The sequence below is a fragment of the Sturnus vulgaris genome, chromosome 5 (assembly GCF_052056855.1).
Source record: "Sturnus vulgaris isolate bStuVul1 chromosome 5, bStuVul1.hap1, whole genome shotgun sequence".
In the NCBI taxonomy this organism is placed as follows: Eukaryota; Metazoa; Chordata; class Aves; order Passeriformes; family Sturnidae; genus Sturnus; species Sturnus vulgaris.
In genome coordinates, this window is record NC_142247.1 from 2,542,119 (window position 1) to 2,563,025 (window position 20,907).

Genomic DNA, 20,907 nt, shown 5'->3' on the forward strand with positions numbered 1-20,907 from the left:
CTGATGGTCCACCCCTCTGCAAAGACAGGAGACACAGAAACGAGCTCAAAGGTGAGGCCACATTCCCTTCTGACGAGCTCCTCTGTGAACAACAGGTGAGCCTAATATTTTGGGGGAAAAACATGAAAAATTCAGTCCATTTGGCACCACCGGAGAGTGAGAAAACTCTGCAATGCACACCCCTCGCCTCGGGCAGCCAGGGGTGCGCTACCATGGCATGATCAGGATGGGAAAAGGCTCCAAAGGCATCAAGTCCAGCCTGTCCCCAGCATCAGCACGGCTGCCACCAGCCCCTGTCCCCAAGTGCCACATCCCGACACCTTCCCAGCGCTGCTGAGCCATTCGCTCGGGGTCTGCTCCTCTCCAAACGAGCCCTAAACCCTCCCCCAGGCTTTAGCGCCACTCAGATCCGTTCCCGAGCCTCTCCGTGCCCCCGAGCATCCCGTGTGTGTGACGGGCGGGGAGGGGCGAGGCGGAGCCAGGGCTGGGGCAGCTCCGGTCCTTATAGCAGCCCTGGGCAGGCTCGGACGGACAGACAGACAGACAGACAGAGGCACCATGGCCATCCCCTGCGTGGAGCTCAGCAACAAGATGAAGATCCCCGCCCTGGGGTTGGGCACCTGGCAGGTACCGGCGCGGGAGGGAGACACGGAGGGAGGGAAGGTGGGGATGAGAGAGGCTGAGATGCGAAATTAAGTTAAAAAAACAATAAAACGGAGAAGAAAGAGCCGCTCTGGAGCGGGATTCGTGCCCAAATGAAGTTAAAAAACCATAAAACGGAGAAGGAAGCGCCGCTCTGGAGCGCGATCCGTGCCCTGCGTGCGGCCGCTTGTGTAACCGGGCGGGATGCCAGGAACGGGGGGGGCACGGGGAAACACGGGCAACGGGGAAATGGCAACGAAAGTAAATGTAAATTAGGGGATGGAGAAGGCGGAAAGAGGCACAGATAACAGATAAAGAAAAAAAAAAAAAAAAAAAAGAGAGAGAGAGCAAAAAAAAGAAGAGTGAGCGGCAGTGTCTCGCAGCCCCGGGATGCGGTCGCAGTCCGAGGGGGGATCCGGGCACGGACCCGCTCTAGAGGGGAAGATTTGGGGAAGGTGAAGTGGCGAAACTCCTTGGGCAACACAGGGAGCAAAGAGGGGAAATGACAGTGGATATTGCGGGGCTGGCAGCTGCAGAGCTGAAAGCATTGCATAAACAAGCTCCGCTCCGCGCCTTGCAGAAATGCTGTTTTGCCGTAGGATTTCAGTAAAAAAGTGATGAGGGAACTCCAGGAACAAAAAGGGGAACTGTGTGCAGCTGTCCCAGCACTGAGCCCTGCCAGGGGGACATGGCACAGCTCACGGCTGGCTTCTGGTCTCTTCCAGGCTCCCCCGGGAAAGGTGGAAGAGGTGGTGAAGTTTGCTATTGATGCCGGCTACCGCCACTTCGACTGCGCCTATTTCTACCAGAATGAAAATGAAATAGGGAACGCGGTCCAGCAGAAGATCAAGGAGGGAGCTGTGAAACGGGAAGACCTCTTCATTGTCACTAAGGTACAAGGAATCAAGATTGTCGGGGCATTTAGCTTTTCTTGCAGAAAAATTCTTGTTGTACCTGTAAAGTGACATAAAGACCTATTCCCTTCTCTGACATTCACTTCATGGTTTTCCTGTTGTGTCTGAAAAGTCCCATCCTGTATTTGCAATTTGACCTTGGTTTTATCAGGAACTGCCGAAAACTTAGGAAAGATATCACGGCTATTACTGATCTAATAATTTCCTCACATTGATTAAGTCAATTGTACTGGATATTCAATTGGACACACCCAAGAAAAATAAGGGAAAAAAATAAAAAGACAAAGTTGCCTGGATTCATCAGTGCTAAGCGAGACATTTAAAAATTGTACAAATGGTCCTGAAAGGGGACAGAAATCAAAGTATTTTATGTGTGTTTTCTTAATTCCTTTATCTCATCCACTTGTCCCAGAAGTGCTCCTTACCAAAAAGAACAGTTAAATTAATAAATTTATCACGTGGGGTTTTCACCAGCAAAACCAGAAAACCTAGAGCATAACTAAGATTTTCCATATTATGCTTTGTTTTTGTTAAAGAACATGGTTTCATTTAATAATGAATATTAGTTAGAACAATTATCGAACATATAGAACATACATAAAAATATAGATGAATATCTATTAGAAGAATAATACCTGTTCTTCTATTTAAACAACCCGAATTTTGATTTCAAAAAAGAAGCAAAATTCAAAGTAAAAGCAACTGTTCTCAATGTGGACAATTTAAAGGGACAGAAAGAAGATATCTATGAGCTGCTCAATAGTCAAAACTTAGGCTGAAAAAAATAATTGTAACGCTAACAGCTTTGCTGAGTCAGAGGCACTTGTCAGAGTGTTACATTTATATCTGAAAATATCTTCTCATAAGTGGGAGCCCTGACCCACCTTCATGGCAGGCAGCTTTGTGCTATGTTTGTCCTGCCTTAACAGTGAAATGTTGCATCCTCATCTTCAGCATGTCCTGACTGAAGTGGGGAGGGAATTTTCCTCCCAGACCTCCGGGTGAGAAGCTTCTGTCCCCTGTGGGAGCTGTAAAGTGACATCTGGGCTTGGTCTCTTCCCACAGCTCTGGAACACGTTCCATGAGAAGTCCATGGTCAAGGTAGGGTTCAAGAAGAGCCTTGCTGCTCTCCAGCTGGACTACCTCGACCTCTACCTGATGCACTTCCCGATGGGATTCAAGGTAGTCCTGCCCTGCACACCTTTCCTCCTTACCTGCCCATGAACACGCTGCATCCTCTCATCTCTGCTGTCACCACCTTCATTACACAGCTGGGCTTCATCTGGCTCTTCCCTGATCCCAGTGGCAGCAAGAATTTGGTCACTAAAGTGTGTTTTAGCACAGGCTTTTCGTGCCTTTTGGAATGAGACGCAGGTGTGAGCCCCCTGGTAACCAGCACAGGATGGTGGTTCCAGCATGGACATTTAGGGTTTTGGGGGATGTTGGCTTGGTCTGAAGTAACCAGCAGTGAAAAATGAAGCATTGCACAGAAGGAATGTGTTTCTTCCCCCAGCCTACGTCTGGGTAAAATAAATAAGAAACTAGAATAAAGGGGCTAGGGGGGTTCCCTTCTGTCCAGATCTGCCAAAGTTATATAATTATTACTAATTCCCACACTCTTTGCATGCAGAGACTGCTTTTGTGAATTATGGCCCTCATCCAGAAGAGAATACCTATGGGCACACATCATTTTTAGTTATGCAATGTGTTTAAGCAACCTGCTAATTTGCTGCCTGTAAATGCAGTCCAAAGTGCTAGTACACTGCAGGAAATTCAACACTTAAAAAGTCTGTGCTAGATTATTACTAAGATTAGATTATTATATAGTGAAATTATCTGCCCTGATTTAACAGGCTGGTGAAGAGCTGCATCCTCTGGATGACAAAGGTCACAGCATTCCCAGTGACACGGATTTTCTGGACACATGGGAGGTAAGTCAATATTTGCTCCTCTGAGCAGGTATCAGCACTAAAGATGGAGCAGAGATCTGTGTGCAAAATGAAATTGAGGGATATGTTTGGGTATGAAGGACAGCCACACAAAACTGTATTTCAACCAGACAGTTGCTTGCATCTCTTGTTTGGGGAGCAAGAAGGGGATGTTTTTAATACAGCTAAACAATAGAAACTATCAGCACTGTAGGTGCTGTTCCCTAAATATTTGGATACACACAATGGTAGAACCAACCCTTTAGATTAATCTAGGTGTGGCTGTTAGTTTACTGGGTGTTCATACAGTTAAGATTCTATTTTCTTTTATTAACTGAGATACTTTTATGTAATCTAATCTAGCGTGAGTTGTTTGCTCATTTGCCACAAGATTGAGAGAAATAAAATAATGCAGTTTGGCAGTAATATCACCAACTCATTCCCACACCTTGCTTGTCCCTCATTAGGCCATGGAAGAGCTGGTGGATGCTGGTCTGGTAAAAGCCATTGGAGTCTCCAACTTCAACCATGAGCAGATTGAAAGAATCCTGAACAAGCCAGGACTGAAGCACAAGCCTGTAATGAACCAGGTGAGAATTTTATTTCCATTCCTCAGCTAACCTTGCAGTCTGGAATCATAGAATGGATTAGGATTGGAAGGTACTTTAAGGATTATCTAGATCCAACCCCTTTCCATGAGGCTGGAGCCTTCCACTTACAAGTATTCCTAAATATATTTATAATGTGTGTGTGTGTGTGTGTGTGTATAATTAGAATATACCTAAGTTCATATAATATATAAATATAATATACATGTCCTCTATAAATAATCCATAATTTATATAGTATATATTTAGAGTAATCTTAAATATATCCAGCAAAATCCCCACTGGGAGTTTCTGCACCAGCATGGGACTACACAGGGATGCACAGGACTTGGTCATTTTTCAACATAAAATAAACCACTCCACTTCTTTATAGAAAGGAGGTTGAAGAGTACATAAATTCTCACCACATACCTCATTAATGCAATCACAGGATGGCAGCAGCTTAGGGACTTTCTGATTTTCTTCCACTTCTTTGCACTCAGCTGAGGGTGCTGAATGCCCATCTCCTCCAGATGGGGAATATCCAGGGAAATCCCCACACTAGCTCAGATGGAAGTTAACTACTGCACACATTTTTCATGTCACCATGCCTGGTAGCAAAGCTCCAGGGGTCACAAGGAGCTGGGTACGTGCACAGACACAGCCCTGGGGTCATGCCAGAGCATCCCCATGGAGCTCCTGCTGCTCTCAGGATATCTCACCCAAACATCAATCTGCAACATGAACTTTTTTCCTTAGGTGAGCTCAGACCATCTCCCCGAACTTCTTCAAAGGCTCTTTGAGGCAAGGAGAGGTTGAGTGCATCAGAGCAGAAAATAAACTTCAGCCAATCTGAGCTGCCCCTCTGACAATGCAATCTTGCCCTGCAGCAGTCCAGGAAGGTTCATTTCCCAGATTCCACACAGATAACATTTTCACTCTTCCCATCTATTTTTTGCTTTCTGTGGGTAATATGCAGCATGAGAAAGCAATTCTCTGCTAGATACTGCTGTGACATTAGTAAGTTTTTCATAAGATAGATTTGAATCATGATGCTGGAAGTCAAGTCCTCATATTTTCATTTAAAATGTAATGCTCTGCAGCTCAGCGAAGTCTCCCCCTTTATCAAGCCTCTTTCTGTGCTTGCAGGTGGAGTGTCATCCATACCTGACCCAGGAGAAGCTGGTGAAGTACTGCCAGTCCAAAGGGATTGCTGTGACAGCATACAGCCCCCTGGGCTCTCCCAACCGCCCCTGGTAAGAGAGCACTGCACAAAACTGTGCACCTCAACTATGAAAATCGTTATTTGTAGAAAATTGGGCAAATGATACAGGTAAAATGAGAAAAGTTCTGTTGTCTCGATGCAGATTATGTCACACTTCTCCTATAGGGAAGTTATCACCTTTCTACCAGCACCATCTCTGTTTTTTAACAGGGCTAAGCCAGGGGATCCCACGCTTATGGACGATCCCAAGATTAAAGACATTGCAACCAGACATCATAAAAGCCCTGCCCAGGTAAGTTGTCAGAGCAAATTATTCCTCCTCCTCCTCAGATGTCTTACAAGCCAGTCCTAGCAGGTGCTACTTTCTCCAGAAATTCATTATAATAGGGCTGAACTTGACTCTTCATTCTGCCCAAGCTCTTAACAGCATCCATAAAAATTATCAGCTATTTTCAAGGAGGTCTTGAGTGCCAAGTTTTGGGATGGACTGATCAGCAATGGTACATGCAGGTGTTCACCTTCCTAAATTTTTATTCCTTTCTCCAGCTAAATTATTCCTCAGAAGAGTCCTGCAATTTGGAGACATTTGATTGCCTCCAATCTGCTTGTGTTCACAGAGAATTATTGAAAGCTGCTTGATTATTTAAGATTTCTTCCTTTCTCTATTAGTTTTGCTAGTCACACAAATGAGTTGTTGCCTGGGGTGTGCAGAACCTGTACTTCAGACAAAGCCACATGCTCATATGCAATCAAAGACAATCATATTTTAAGACAGGCAGAGCAGGACTAAAACAGTTCTTTTTTGGGGGGAGGGGAAAACTTTCAAATTCTATAAATATATTTCTTCTTTTATGGACTTCCAAAAGCTGAACCTTTTTGTGAGGTACTTACCTGTGAGCCCAAAATGATCTGTACTATCACTATGCCCATTGAGTCTGAGCACTCATATAAGTCAGAGCATCATAATTTTTTTTCCCCTGCTACCACCCTAAACAAAACCAAAACAAATCCTGGTAAAGCCCCAATGTAGAAACAACACAGGCTAGAAACAATTACAGTTTGCCAGTCTACTGTCAAATACATGAGCAAATTCTGGCATATCAAACTCCTGTGTGCAAACTGGTGCTCTTTCAAAGAGTGAATATGGTTGTAGAAGAAACTGTAGATTAAAAAGAAATTCCACAAAATGTGTTTGAATAGATTTTTTTAGGACCCCAAAGTGTTCATGCTCCTCCTTGTTCTTTCCTAGGTCCTGATCCGCTTTCTGATCCAAAGAAACATCATTGTCATTCCCAAGTCTGACAAACCACACCGTGTGGAGGAGAACATGAAGGTGAAGCATTTGGAAATGCTGATTGCCTGGTTTTGTGCAGCATAGGCACCCACACCCACAGCCCCTCCGTGTTCCCAAGCAGCACCTGAGCCACTGGAAAGGGGGTACAGAGATTTGAACACTGGGGCTCAGCACTACCAAACCACCTGGGCTGAAGAATTTTGTTCCTGCTAGGAGAGGAATGGGTTACACCAGGGTTGTCTGAGCTTTGCTGCTGCAGAAAGGGAGCCCCAGGTTTGGACTTGCCCTTGGGGAAAAGCTTAACAAGCCCTTAGGGTATAAAGGAACAAGCTGTGAACACCAGACCTGCTGGAGTCTGTCTCACCTTGAGGCTGTGGCTCCCCTTGGCAGTGAAGTTTTAACTGGATGTTTGCTCATAAGGTGTCACATATAATATCTCTGTTTGCTTTCAATCCGTGGTGAGAGGGTTTGGAGTTATTTCTCCTGTGAACCCCTAGCAAGATGATTACCCATAATCTTAGATGAATCTTAGATTTCTCTTATGATCCCCTAGCAAGAACTCTTAGATGACACTCAGTAGCCCTCTCTCCTAGTAGAAAATTTACCTCTAGTTCCAGTATTTGTGACACATCCTGAGCACTTAAAGTCTTCTCTGTGTGCATTACAACACCAAGTCAGTGGTGCTGGCATTCAGCCACCCAGAAATGTAAGAAAGACCTTGCTATGAATAGAACCTCAGGAAGAAAAGGACTGTCTTGATACTTCAAGGGTTGTTATTTGCCTGAGAAATAAGAGCATTGCTTAACTATGCTTAATGCATTCCTACCTCAGTCCTGAGTGCACGAAGCACACTTAGTAGGTAACTGCTCATGAACCTAACTAAAAAGAGCTTTTTTTTCTCTTTCCCTGCTAGGTGTTTGACTTTGAACTGTCTAAAAAGGAGATGGATGTCATCCTCAGCTTTAACAGGAACTGGAGGGCAGTTCCAGTGGTCCAGTAAGTTCCTTATTATCCTTATTATCCCTTCATCCTGTTTCCGTCTGTATTTTCATTCCCCCGTCTTGAAAACATACACGACCAAAACCAGGGAGAGCTCCTGCTTTAAACTTTAAACGGGGCATGTCCTGGAACTTGAGGAGGGAGATCCATTTGGATTGTTCCCTCCAGCATCTTGGTGTTCCAGGGGCTTTCTCACAAGCTCACAGTTCAACGAGAGCTGCAGAACCTGAACTTGAGCACATTGGTTCAGTTGGGAAGGGGACTGCAACAGGGAAATGCTGCTCGAGGTATTTTCTGCACCACTTCAATAACAAAGTCTTTCTCTTTGCAGAGCTGTCAACCACAAGGACTACCCATTCAAAGCAGAGTATTGAACACAAGACCTCCATTTAACTCCTTCCACATTAGGTGTACTCTGCAGCTTGATCTTCAGTTTCTTCTTCTGTAATTGATAATCATTATGAGCAGTCACTTTTTCCTCCTTTATTTAAGGAGGAGTCCACTAACTGATGTAAGAATGCAGCAAAAAGGGTTGGATTTTTGTAAAGAGAATTCTGGTTTTGATTAGCAGTAAAAAGACAACGTCTATTCATTTCCTTTATTTTTGATGTTCCTTAATTAGAGACATGTTTAACAAAAAAAAAATAGTGACTTCCATGGGGTTTTTTATATGTTACTTCCAGTGTGGTCAGTCATGAGCCACTGTCAAAGAATGCCCTAATTACATTGGTTTTTATATATTTGTGATTTTTATGGACTGTATTTCTAATGCTTTAAAATTTTATATGAATAAAGTTTTATTAACAACAAAAGTTGATCAGTGTAGTCCTTAAATTGTTTTATATAGTTTGGCATGTTTTTCTAAGGTCTGTGGTTTTGCAAATTTTCATACAGATAGAAATAAACTTCTATAATTCCTGTACAAGGACAGGACATACAGATCACCTTGTGGTTTATTCTTCAAAACAGGATTGTGCTCCAGCTAGGACCTAAAGAACAAAGGTGCAGCTGTGACACAGCCCTCCCTCTGAATACCTAGAAACTGATCCCTGTGTGATCAGTGGGGAAAGCTGAAGGCAGCATCATGGGCAGGGATAACTCACAGTAAAACCCAGCCCTGCCTCCAACACCAGACTGGGAGTCTCAAACATAAAATTAGATTTTTTAAATTCTGCTGGCAGCATCCAGAATATTACACTCAGACACAGGCTGGCTTTACCTGAGGAAAGAATGAAAAAACTCTTCTTCAGAATCACCAAAGCACACCCTGAGACATTAACACACTTAACTGACAGCCTCACAGTTAAGTGCTCTAAAATATTTTCTAGACAGATTTTGCCAGGCCAAAGCCAAGCTGGTTTGTGGAATTCAGGAGAGACATCCTTAGAGGTTCTTCACCTCATCTCACAGGGACTCAGCACAATTCCTACCCCACTTTACAACAACTGGTCCATCCCTACTCATTAACAAACAGGGGGCTGCTGCTGATGGAAATATTCCATTTATTGCAGATGCAGTTTCAGAATACATTGTTTGAACAAATGGTTTTTATTGCAGCTATCAGATATATTTGAAAGACTCAGAGGAGCGTTTACAAAACTCCCAAACAAACAAAAAAAAAAAAAAAAAAAAAAAAAAACCAAAACAAAACATGACAACTCACAGACAATGTCAGGCACAGTTTCACCCCCTACAGATAACTTCGTGCATCTCTTTATGTAAACAAGATGTTTCAGCCAAGCAGGGGAGCCCAGCTCTGGGTTGAAATAGAACATGACACTTCTTTGGGAAGAAGTCAGATGCTGTAAGACATGGAAACGGTGATAGGGGAGCTCCTGGGGGTTCTAATGCACACCAGAGCTGTGAACAACGTGCTCAGGGGCTGCTTGAGCTGCTCAGTTTATGCCACCCATACACTGTAGGATGTAAATGCTAAACTGCATGGCATGAAAATCCAAACCAAGCTGACGTCCTATAGCCATGTATTTCCTATATACAAATGAAAACATCTGTAAATAAGGTATTCAGGAGAGAGAAGTAAAAGGAAGCATCATAAAGATGGAGGTTTACTTCATTTCTGGTGGACCTGTGCACGGCACTGATGGATGGCAAGATTTAGTGTACAGTCATTTGAAACAAGCTCCAACTCTGTTTACAGTTTTTTTTCTTTTTAATTATGGTAGTTTTATATAAATTAAACTACAACATTTTATACAAGTGACCTATTTTTGACTCTCTATACCCTTACCTTTTCCTCTTTTAAAAACTATACTTTCTTTTTAATTACCCATTACTGGGCAACTGACATTTAAATTTTTTTTTTAATACTTATCTCACCATACCTCTAATGACAACTATGAAATCTTACTACAGAAAAGTGTGTGATTTTGTCTTTATTTTTTTTTTTAAGCTGTGATATTGGCTAATTATGTATGTTTATTGCTAAATATAATACTCTAGCACATATTAAAGCATTCTACAGTTAGTAGTGCCTTTAGGCTAAACTTTGTAAAGCTATGTGTGTATATATATTCTAGATTGCATTCAATTACTAGTCACTAACAACAAAAAGAAATATCAGTACCGCTGTCAGCTAACATAATCATCCAAATTTAGGTATTAACTTAAACTAGAATGGAAAAAAACTGATACTTAAAAAAAAGTATAAAACAAACAAAAAACAAATTAAAACACGTTATTGATGCAGTATTTCTCATGACATGGGCAACGTACAGAAAATATTACATTGTCAACTCAAGATATTTCTTCCATGCCTTAGTCTAAAGTGCAGAAAGAAAAAGACTTCTGTATTACAAAAGTAACCATTGTTTTTCTAGGTTTGCTGCACACCTTTCCCAAGCAACTTCACTTGACATGAGTTTTGGGTTGACCTCTAATGCCAGCTGAAATCACTGTTCAGATCCCTATTTCTGACTGTCAGTAGGAGAGTCTCTGTATTTCACAGCATGGGTTTCTTTAGGAATAAAGGCTCTTGTGCAAAGGCAGTACTATTCTGATGAATGTCTAGACTGATTATTAAATACAGTGCTAATATACATGGTTTTAACTGGGATAATGCAAAAAAGACATTTTGGTAAATAAACATAAATATAAAAAGAACAATTTAGCACTTTTTCCTTTTTTTTTTTTTTTCCCCCCCCCAAACTGATTGGTCCAGCGTCTTTAGTGGCCTTCTATGGTTCTTTCTCAATTTGTCTCAAACCTGCTGAGAAAGAGACAGATTAAATATGGCTTGAAACAACCCGAGCACATCTCTGACACTTTGGTTTCAAAAAGGACAAGAGGAGCAAAACGATTCTGCTTTACACAACTTTAAACTAAAAAGAAAAGTTCACAGGTGTAGCATACAGCTGGCTTTACATAAAAGCACTAAAAATGTGTGTGCACATCATAAAGTGAAGAAAACCAAGAGTTTTTCTGTATTTGATCATTTCACTCTTGGTAAAGAATCGAGGGATGCTGCAAAGCACCCTTAAAGTTATTAAATTGGTCAGTGAAATTCCATTCCTCCCCACTGGTTCTTAGCCATACAATTAATTTAATTGACTTTATTTGGAGTGCTTTAGGTTAAAATAAAAATAAAAAGCTAAGAGGGCTATCTTGCTGATTCCTTTCTGTAAAACTAGCTTGTGTTTCACCAACCAGTGGTTTCAAAATGACAACAGCAAAACTATTTTTGCCTTGAAAATTCACCAATGCATAACTCCAGCAAAAGCAGTTTCTCAGCCATTCATATTTAAATGATATTTTAATGGAGTTTTTGAAAGGCAAATGCATAAAGGGGTTTTTGGCATCGTGATGCCAAAATTTTAAAATTTAAAACACAGGTAACACCTATGCAAAAATGTGGCAATATTTCTATATAATAGGCATTAGAATATTTGCATTCTGTTATTGTATGTATATCACCAACTCTTGTATGTATTATTTCATTAAATATACATATAATAGTATATATTATCATTAATATGATTCTATTAAATATATATATATATAATAATATATATTAAACTATAGAAACAGGTGCAATGTGTGCATTAAGGCATTACTTACCATTAGTCTCTGATTTTTTCCCCATAGCTGATACCTGTTTGAAAACAGCAAAAAGCCATTATTAGAATCCCACACAGGAGAACTCTGCTATTTATAACAGGAAAAAAAAAAATCAGCTCCGTGCAAAGGACAGATGTCCACACATAACACAGCTCAGCCAAACAGGAATATAAAAAATATAAGTTTTTTATATAGATATATATATTTGTTTATTTATTTATCTTTATATATTTATATTTATATTTTTTAAAATATATAAATATTTAATATATATATTTATTTTTAATATATAAATCTGAACCTCACTGTGCTTTCTTTGATTGATAAAAAGGTGGGTTAGTAACAGAATATTAGCCTCTCAACATTGTCCAGAAGTGTTGTTACCTTAGAGGAAGCAGCTGGTTTCTCCACTGACTGCTTCTCCCAGAGGTTACGTTTGCCAGATACATCCCCTGGTCTTAAATCCTGGATTTTTAATGTCACAGGAGAGAAACCAACATTACTTCAGGTTTATTTGCACTTGTTAAAGAAAAAGTTAGAATGTAACTTCCTCATGAGAGAAGTTGAAGAACATCCACCAGAGGTAAATATTGTCTACCATTAAGAATTATATTTCACAAAATAACTCCACAAATATCCATATTTTTTTAAAGAAAAAAACAATCCTGCTGCATCTATTTCATATGGCACAGACTGGTCTGAACCCAATATTCAACTTAGGGAGTACAGTGAAGAGTTACTGCACCAGCAGATTTTTACAAAAAAATAAATCAAATTTTTGCAGAAAAATCCCATATTTTTTTCAGGGACAGTATTTTTGCTAGGGAGGAATTCAAAAGCAATTTGTCTTGGTTATTTTAGATCAAAATCAAAATATTTTATTTTAAAACATGTGCAAAAAATAGAGTTGGACTTGTAATACAACAGAAAAAAGGATCCTACTCTGCATCCTTAAATACAGATTTCAGCACTTCTCACTGTAGTCCTTCATATCCATTTTAATTTCCATTGCATCATTTGCAGCCTTAGGACCTGCTAATCACTAGTCTGACAGGAAAAAAACCAAACCAAAACAAAACAGATGAGATAAAGCCATTAAAAAACAGAAGTACTCTCTGAAAATGAGTGTATTATGGAGACTTTAATGAAAACTCCATAAAAATGTCGATTTTTAGCTTCTTGGGGAAAAGGAGGGCTGCAAATGGAAATGACATCTGCTAGGCATAGATTGATACCTACCCCTGTGCATGGCAAACAAGGAACTCAGACAATTTTGGACATGAGAACTCTCCTTTTCAGAAGTGTTCAAGTCCTTCATGGCTTCCAGGATTTTGTCCTGGCCATCCCTAGGGAGGTAAAATTTCTGCACATGGGAATTTCTGCCTGTAAAATGCTCAGTGATGAATGGAAATGAGATTCCATAGCAGGGGCTGTTTGCACCCAGCAGAGATCCTCTAGGACTGATCATAATTAATTTGCAGCCACACAGAGCTGCTGATGAATAAAACCTGAAGCCAATTCTGCACTTTAAGAAAGGAGTTCAGCAGGAACAGAGGAAGGAATAAAGCAACCAACTTTGACCTTATCACAAAGCCCCTTGCAGTGGACATCACCACAAATCCATTTCCATAATCCTGAAATAATTTGGGATCTGTGATTTCAGTTCACCACAAAACTGAAATCTTTGCTCTGCCTTGAATTGGATATTCTTCCAAAACCCACCAGAATCTTGATGGTGACAAAAACTTTGAACATTTCTTTACTTTGGCAGAATGTGATGGGGGAGAGAAGTTATTTGCTAAATAAGAAATTCTAGGCTTTCCTTTTATCCTGACTAAAAAAAAAAAGTGAAAATCACACATTATGGATGTATACAAACCTTCATAGTCAATTATAAATAGATTTACCTGACCAACTTAGCAAACAGACCCTCAAAGAAGAAGAATAGGAGGAGGACACGTTCCTTCAAGCAGAGACATTGAAAGAAGAAAGAACAATCTATTGAGAAAGAGGGAAATTAAGGCATAGATAGAAACAGTCGGCTGAGGGAAAAACAAGAGATTAGTTTTACATTATCTAAAAAGATGCAACTTAAAAGAAAGAGAGAAGATTCTACAGTGGATAATGCTGCAAATTTCAAACTCCTCTTTTAGGACACATAGGAGTGTAAATTGAGAAAATGTTTTTCAGGATGCACTTTTTCTAAAGGGCAGGTGAACAGGCAGAAAAGCACCGCACAAGGATATGGGAAGAAACCAGCTCTTTAACAAAATCCTGAAGTTTAATCATTAACACCACAAATGATTCTCCAACATGACATTTATGTTCCAGTTCCTCATCCTTACCCTTCCCACCCCACAGTTATTTCTTCCTGCTCCTTCACACACTGCTGCTTCCCACATTCCCACTTTATTACCTCCACAGCATTTTCTGCTCTCATTCTGGCTGAACTAATGGGCAGGTTAAAGAGACTTCATTAGGAGTTCCATTTAGGCTCATAAAGAACTAAATTATTTCAGCTGTGTTTTAAAAAACACTGGGAAGATTTTTACAAGGCAAGTGTGTGTAAGTGTGCAATCTGTGGTTTGTGCCTGGTAATTTCTAAATTAATGGTCTTTTACAGGTGGTAAATTAAAGTTGCCCCCTACCAGAGAAGGGCTTCTCTGAGCTTTAAGGTGAGAACTGCCCTTTTTCCTCTCCCCTTTTTCTGACTACCTAGAAGTCAGCAGGCAGTGAGGGAAGCTCTGTGAGCTTCCAGGAGAACACAAAGCAGAGTTCCTCCAAAGGCCATCACCCTCTGCCCCAGGAGAAAACCCACCTACTGAAGAGATGGTTGTTCCAGGTTTACTTACAGAAGGTTTTGGAGCAGGGGATTTGTTGCTCTCTGGGGTCTTGGTCAACCACTCGTTGATACGACTGGAGACACCAACCTTCAGTCCAGCAGTTTCCTGAAAAATGATAAAATCCAATCAGAAGACTTCCAGAATGGCTTCTGCTCTGTTTACCATGGTTTAGATTTAAAAGCAAAGCCAAGCCTGAGTTTAACAGAGAGGTCTTCACTGAGCCTGTGGCTGGCTCAGAGACATCGTGTGTGCTCTGAAGGTGTTGTCCCCATGAATTACACTCTGCTACTGCCCTCTAGTTTCCAGAAATTACACACATGGACTGACAAAAACATCTCCACTTTACTGCTACCCCAGTAATAAATGTCAGACATAAACATGTTGTTTCGACCACAAAACCAAACTCTAAAAATCTTTAGCTTAATAGAAGAGACATAAATTCAAATCTACTTTTTTTCTCTTGTTAAACTAATTCTTTTCCAAAAAATTGCACAATAGAGAAGTGGCCTAACATTTAAAACATTAAATCTTTCAAAGGCTAGAATAAATTTTAATTACTATCTGTAATAACCCACTTCAATCCATGGCTCATCTTTTTGCCTATGATAAAAGCTCGGCAACTCCCATCAATTTATAGAAAGAAAATGTTGCCTTAAGGATTTGCCTAGAAAAGATAAAGGTCTCACAAATACTGTGAATTATCTAGAAAATATCAGCACTATCCTGCCTATTCAAATCTCCTCTGCTCCCCTAAAGAATTTTGCCCTAGTCAAAGAATTTCTTTGTACTCCGCTTGAATGACCCAGATGTGTTTTTCTAAGATATCTGATGTGGCTCTGGAATGTCTCATAACTGAGCTCAGTAGGTCATTAAATTCTTCCATGATACCCAATATTGCAGCCACACCATCTTGTGGATTTCTGAGATCCTCAGGATCCTTTGGGATATTCCTCACCAGTGATGTCAACAGGAGCAGACAGGCTTGAACACGAGCAGCAAGGTCAGCTCCAGAGCACAATTCTTCATAACCACGAGGCTAAATTAATCACATACCTTATTTGGTGTTCCTGTCCCAGAAGGTGACGAAAAAACATTCCCTTTCTCCCACATGCTCTTGATATTACGGACACCCTCAGCTGGAACGTGAAGGTCAGAAGCTTTAGCTGGTCTTGAAGCCTTTGTGCCCTGGGGAAAAATTGGTGTTTGGCATTAAGAGCTGGATTTGCAGGGTGGTTTGACTCCAGGGAATGCAGCATTTCCATGTGGTTCTAGCACTGGTCATGCAAAGATGAGGAGGAGTACCCAGCTCCAGAAGTGCCACTGAGATTCTCTCCCCTTTTCCATTTGCAGTTGCACCCTTGATACAACTGTAAAAATGGCACTCACTTTTTTTTCTTTTTTTTCTTCTTTTTTTTTTTTTTTTGTGCTTATTACCTTTCTAAAACCCATGGCAAACCATAACTCTACACACAACTGCTCCAAGGCTTTAAAATCTTAGTTAGTGCCTGGATCCTGTAAACCTGGCTCTTTAAGGGACCGAGCTAAGGAAATCCTTTAGCAGAGGCAGGGGGAAAGGCTGTTCTGTCATTCAGCATCACAACTGAACCTCAGCATTCCAGGGGTGAATCTCACAATATGTTTGAAAGAAACGAGGTGCTTCAAAAAATGGAGAATTGGGTGGGAGTTTTTGGGTGGTTTTTTTTAGGGAAATGTGTCTTTTGCATGGTTACTAAAAATGCCAGGCCAAATTCTTCCCCTTTCTTCTTTTCAAACATCTTGCATCATAGATTTGATGAGAATAAGAACCTGTATGAGTGATGCTTTGCCTCCTTAATTGCAAAGCAATTAAGATTTGGCAACTTGTGGGCAAATCAGAAACTCAGCAAAGGAGATATTTCAAAAGTCAGATGGCAGCTGGATGCACTGGTATCAATCTCCTGTTTTACTTTGGACTATGGACAGAAAAAGCCCTCAGTTCTGGCTCTTAGGCACAGCTGTCAAAATCCCCTGGGGTCAAATTCTATGTTTCAATGTGATTTTGATTTCCCTTTTGTCACTGCTTAACTAATTCTCTGCAGAGTATGTCTCTGCCAAGGAATTTCACTGTGAGGTGGCAGCCAGCAGCACAGAGCCAGCTCCTTGTTCTCCTGAATAAGATTCTTGGTCAGCTTTGCTCAGGGTGCCCATCAGCTCTCATCAGCCAGGCAGAGGATGTGACTCACTCAAGATGCTGACTGAGCCCTCCAGAGCCACTGCAACCTCAAAACAGAGCAAATTGCAACACGGAAGGGAAGACACAAATCTGAGGTTTTGTGTCTCATCATCTCTAGATGTTGGTTCCAGATGTGCCTCAAGCACATTTTGTTCTTGAAGTCACCTTAAAGAAGAGTTTGTGATCAAAAAAAACCCCTGCAATTCTTGAACAGCAAAACAAAGGCTGATTAAAGGCATCATTAACTAGATCCATTTACTGGAAATAACTTACCTCAATTGCACTGGTGTATTGCTCAAGTCTACTGTCAATCTTTGAGACAACTGCTGTTGTCTGGGTGGGCTTCATACCACTATAGAAAGTGGAAAGAAAACAAACAAAAAACAAAAAACAAACAAGAATTATTATTCCCTCCATTTAAACACTGCTGTTTGAACTGAACTTACAGTTTTTTTGCTTTACCTCTTTTGAGCAGATTTGTTCAAAAATTCTGTTCGCTCCTCTATCTAGAAAAGAGAAGAACAAAAGCTTTAAGTTTAAAGTTAATAAAGAGTCAGCCTGTACAAGGCCAGCCTGAAATGTCATTTTAAATGTCAGAAAAGTCAATCTCAGAGAGAGACACATTCCAACAGAAATTTCACAAACACACACAAAGGTTTTATAGATAGGAGCCTATTGTGCTGCAGATTCAGAAAATTGGATATATTCTCTGCATGAATCCTACACATTTCTTCAGTGCCTCATATGTAACAAGAGAATAAATGAACAACACAGAAAGAAGGAAAGGGAAGAAGTTTATGTCATGGAAGGGATTGATATGCACAAAAACCTATGTCATCCTCACATCTCCCACACAAGAGCAAGTGTGTGTCTCGTGAGACAGACAGCAAATTTAATAAAGTTCTTCTGAGCTGAGACATCAGACTAGGCCAGGTTTGGAGCTCAGCCACAAAGCCTCCCTTACACATGTAGAAACACTAACACTTTAAATTTAAACACTAACAATCCGTGTTTAAAGAACATTCAATGTAGAGGACACTAACAATTTAAATTTGAGCTCCAAAAAACCCATCAGTGTAAACCTTGCTCATGGTCAGGCAGGGTCACTGCTCAATCAGCATCTACCAGCTATTATTATACAAACTGGTATCTGACATTTCATCATTATTTTCTACTTTGTAAATAGGAAAATATTGTGACATTTCCCGGGAGGAAGACTCATGAAGGTCTCATATGACTTCTGTCAAATCTCTCAATACTTCAAAAAACTCCATCCCTGAATAAAGTTTTAAAACATTTCACTTTGGGGGGTGGGGGAATGAGGAGTATGTGCATCTTTTTGTATTCTGGGTTGAGAAATATTTTCATCAAACTTCCTCAAGTCTTATCCACGTTGCATTGTTTCACTTCTCAGCCCAGGCTCTACAGTTTCACTTAGAAGTAAAATGCATGCAAGCAGCTCCAGGGGATTGAAATGATTAATAATCATCCTGGCTGGATTCCTGGGGACTCCCCAGTCTCAGCAGGGCTCTCCATTTTCAATTTACTTTAACCTGACTGCTCTGGCATTCGTGCCTTTAAAACAAGGCAATGACAGCCATTCCTTTAAATGGTTCTCCTCAGTGCCTTTAGCATCCAAGGCTATCCCAGAATACTAAATCCCACAGCAATCCCATCAAAGGGCATGCAGGGTTTATTTCTCAAGCCCTTGCAAGCAAAAACTCTGGCAGCTCACTTGAGTGCAGAATTTGCCAAACGAGCTCACTGGAGGAACTCCAGCTACCACCCATCCTGCTCAAAGCACCTCTAAAATATACATACAACTTACAGAGGCGTTTCCATTCCCACTTTTAGCTGCCAAAACGCGAGCTGAAAGCAGCCCTGAGTGCAAAGACGGCTTTGCTAGGAAAAATCCCAGATTTCAGTGGAGGGATGTCACAAGGTGGCAGCAAAAGACCAGCAGGAGCAGGAGCCCTGCACACCCCAGCAGGTTACAGCTCTTTCACCCAGAGATGCAGCCAGCAATGCCACAGAACGAGCAAGTCAGTGGTTTAAAAAGTGACCAAACAGAACAAGGATGGTCACTGAAAACACGCTGCCTCACGTCTGCTGTGGTATAGTGGAAGTTTCCCCCAGTGCTGATGTCTGGGTGTTCTAGTTTAGGACAAATTTGGGACCAGCAATGCATCAAAATGAGGAATTATTCCAGCAAGAGCCTCCAGTTTGTCCCCAGTCTGTGCCCAGCTGCACCAGTGAAACTCTGCTGGGCAGCAAGGACAAATAATATGGACTACCTCAAAGAACCAGGGCTCAAGGAAACTGCCTAATAATTCATTTACAGGATCTTCACACTGTTTTTTATATGCACAGCAGGAAAACCAAGCTGGGGTAGGCACTGGTGGGAGAGGAGGACAGGTGGGAGGGAGGATGGACATTATTTTTGTGGTTGTGGTAAAAAGACAAAAGTGGGGTCATTCTTTAGCCACTGGTAACAGAGGTTCTCAGAGCACCAGCTGTGGAAAGGTTGTTCAGAAGAGGAGAGTGAAAAAGCAAAACCAGAAAATAAACAGGAAAGAGTTAGGAAGAAACCCTCAGAACTGAGCAAGGCCCTCTGGAGGGATAAAATATATTCTGTGAGGGTTTATTCTGGAATATCCTCCTTCAAACATAGCAGAAGCAGACATGGAATATACCTAGAGCAAACAAACCTGTACACACGTGCATTCAACATAAAAGTCAAATACATTTAGACAGCACAGCAGCATCTAAAGGTCATTTACCCACTGCACATCACACAAACTCCATGCAAAGAATTTAAAACTTTTGGCACATACAGTAAACAGTATGACAAAATAGATCTGTAAAAGAAACAGGCAAAGCAAGGTGGTTAACATAAAATGCAAGATGCTTTCTCAGTTTCAGAGCAGGAAATAAGAATAATCTTTTTACTGCATTCATCTTAACAGGATCTTGTTAAATAGCTTGGATTATGTTTTGTCACCATGGAATACTTTCACAACACAGACATTCAAAAAAGTCAACCTGCCACCTTCTAATTGAATTATGACCAGAAGGAATGAGTTAACACACAATATAAAACCATGACTTGGGAAACAAAAAACATTGGATATTCCCAGTAAAATTTGTTTCATAGAAAGGTATCACATGATTCTTAGGAGTTTTAAACTGTGTGCTGGATATTATGCAGCAGAAACTTGTAAACGGATCTATAGAAAACTCTTCTCAAAAAAATGTGTCAAGGAAGAAGGGGAATAAAAAAAGAACACAGAAAACAGAAAAAGAAAACAGAAAACCCTGTATTTTATTTTTTCTCATATCTAGCATGTGGAAGGACCCAGTGGAAATCCATGGGAGCAGCAGCCCCTGGGAGAGGCTTCTCCTCATCCCCCCGAGTGGCTAACACAGTCTCTTGCTCCATTAAGCACATTTATGCTTTTTCCTGCTGTCAGCAGCATCTGAGCAGAGTGTGCCAGGCCAGCCCAGTTTACCCACCAGACTCCAGTGCTGCCATCAGCACCAAAGATGGGGACAAACAAATGTCACACATCCTGCTCTTACATTTCTGTTTTCCCTCTGCCACAAGAACAGCTCATCAAGGAAGAGCTGATTATGTGGAGTCTCCTTCTTTCCAGTCACTGCCTCAGCTGTCAGGTATTGAGAGCAATAATGAGATAGGACAAGACAGGTTTTTAAAGAAAAAAATGTCTCTGAAAAGTCCTATTTTCTGTCTTAGCTGTCAGCAATGCCTTGCAGAGAGTGCTGGCTGCCAATGTTTTCCAGGAGATATTTTCTCCAAAGACTGGGATATCCCCTCCTCCTGCCATTGCTCCCTCCCCTCAACACCTAATAACTGCTTTTGCATTTCTCTGGTGGTGGTGTTCATCCCCAAGAAGAGATTTAGTACTGAAATATCCTGTTCTCTCCTGATTAACCTCGAGAACAGAGTACAAGGACTCAGCAACCTTCCTTTGCAAAGAAACACGAGGAATGAACTTGTCTAAAAAGCAAAATGATCAATGATTTTCCAGGAAATTTCATTCTTTGAATGCATTGTATTTTACATGAACTAAATTAGGGAAAGGACAAGCTGGAGGCAAATGGGAGAGCAGCAGAGGCTCTTTCCAGGCTTTGTCTTCATTTAAAAAAAATAAAAACAAGATACAGGACA

General features: G+C 41.0%; 2 protein-coding genes across 12 annotated transcripts in view; one reads left to right on the plus strand and one right to left on the minus strand.

Annotated features, from left to right (window-relative positions):
* Positions 1–467: 467 nt before the first annotated feature.
* Positions 468–8,401, plus strand: LOC106849442 (aldo-keto reductase family 1 member B7-like). Its single transcript, XM_014870059.2, has 10 exons — positions 468–627; positions 1,368–1,535; positions 2,622–2,738; positions 3,410–3,487; positions 3,952–4,074; positions 5,221–5,327; positions 5,507–5,588; positions 6,546–6,629; positions 7,504–7,586; positions 7,921–8,401. The coding sequence occupies exons 1-10, from the start codon at positions 559–561 to the stop codon at positions 7,961–7,963; spliced, it is 954 nt and encodes a 317-aa protein (XP_014725545.2). The 5' UTR covers positions 468–558; the 3' UTR covers positions 7,964–8,401.
* Positions 8,402–9,074: 673 nt separating this feature from the next.
* CALD1 (caldesmon 1) overlaps positions 9,075–20,907 on the minus strand; it is a 172,848-nt gene continuing 161,015 nt past the window's right edge. For 6 of the 11 annotated variants that reach the window (XM_088164539.1, XM_088164544.1, XM_088164540.1 and 3 more), the window contains 7 exons: positions 17,181–17,224; positions 16,992–17,070; positions 15,560–15,691; positions 14,516–14,611; positions 12,048–12,128; positions 11,664–11,697; positions 9,075–10,815 (listed from right to left, as the gene is read on the minus strand). In XM_088164539.1, the coding sequence (XP_088020665.1) occupies positions 10,784–10,815; positions 11,664–11,697; positions 12,048–12,128; positions 14,516–14,611; positions 15,560–15,691; positions 16,992–17,070; positions 17,181–17,224 (498 nt within the window). In that variant the 3' untranslated portion in view covers positions 9,075–10,783. Of the gene's footprint in view, positions 10,816–11,663; positions 11,698–12,041; positions 12,129–13,570; positions 13,662–14,515; positions 14,612–15,559; positions 15,692–16,991; positions 17,071–17,180; positions 17,225–20,907 lie in introns of those variants that run through there. The other 5 variants (XM_014870061.2, XM_088164545.1, XR_015803619.1 and 2 more) reach the window with 4 other exon arrangements.

Coding starts and splice junctions, on each gene's coding strand:
- LOC106849442 (XM_014870059.2), top strand. CDS start 559: ATGGCCATCCCCTGCGTGGAGCTCAGCAACAAGATGAAGATCCCCGCC. Junction 628..1,367: donor TGGGGTTGGGCACCTGGCAG/GTACCGGCGCGG, acceptor GGTCTCTTCCAG/GCTCCCCCGGGAAAGGTGGA. Junction 7,587..7,920: donor AGGGCAGTTCCAGTGGTCCA/GTAAGTTCCTTA, acceptor TTCTCTTTGCAG/AGCTGTCAACCACAAGGACT.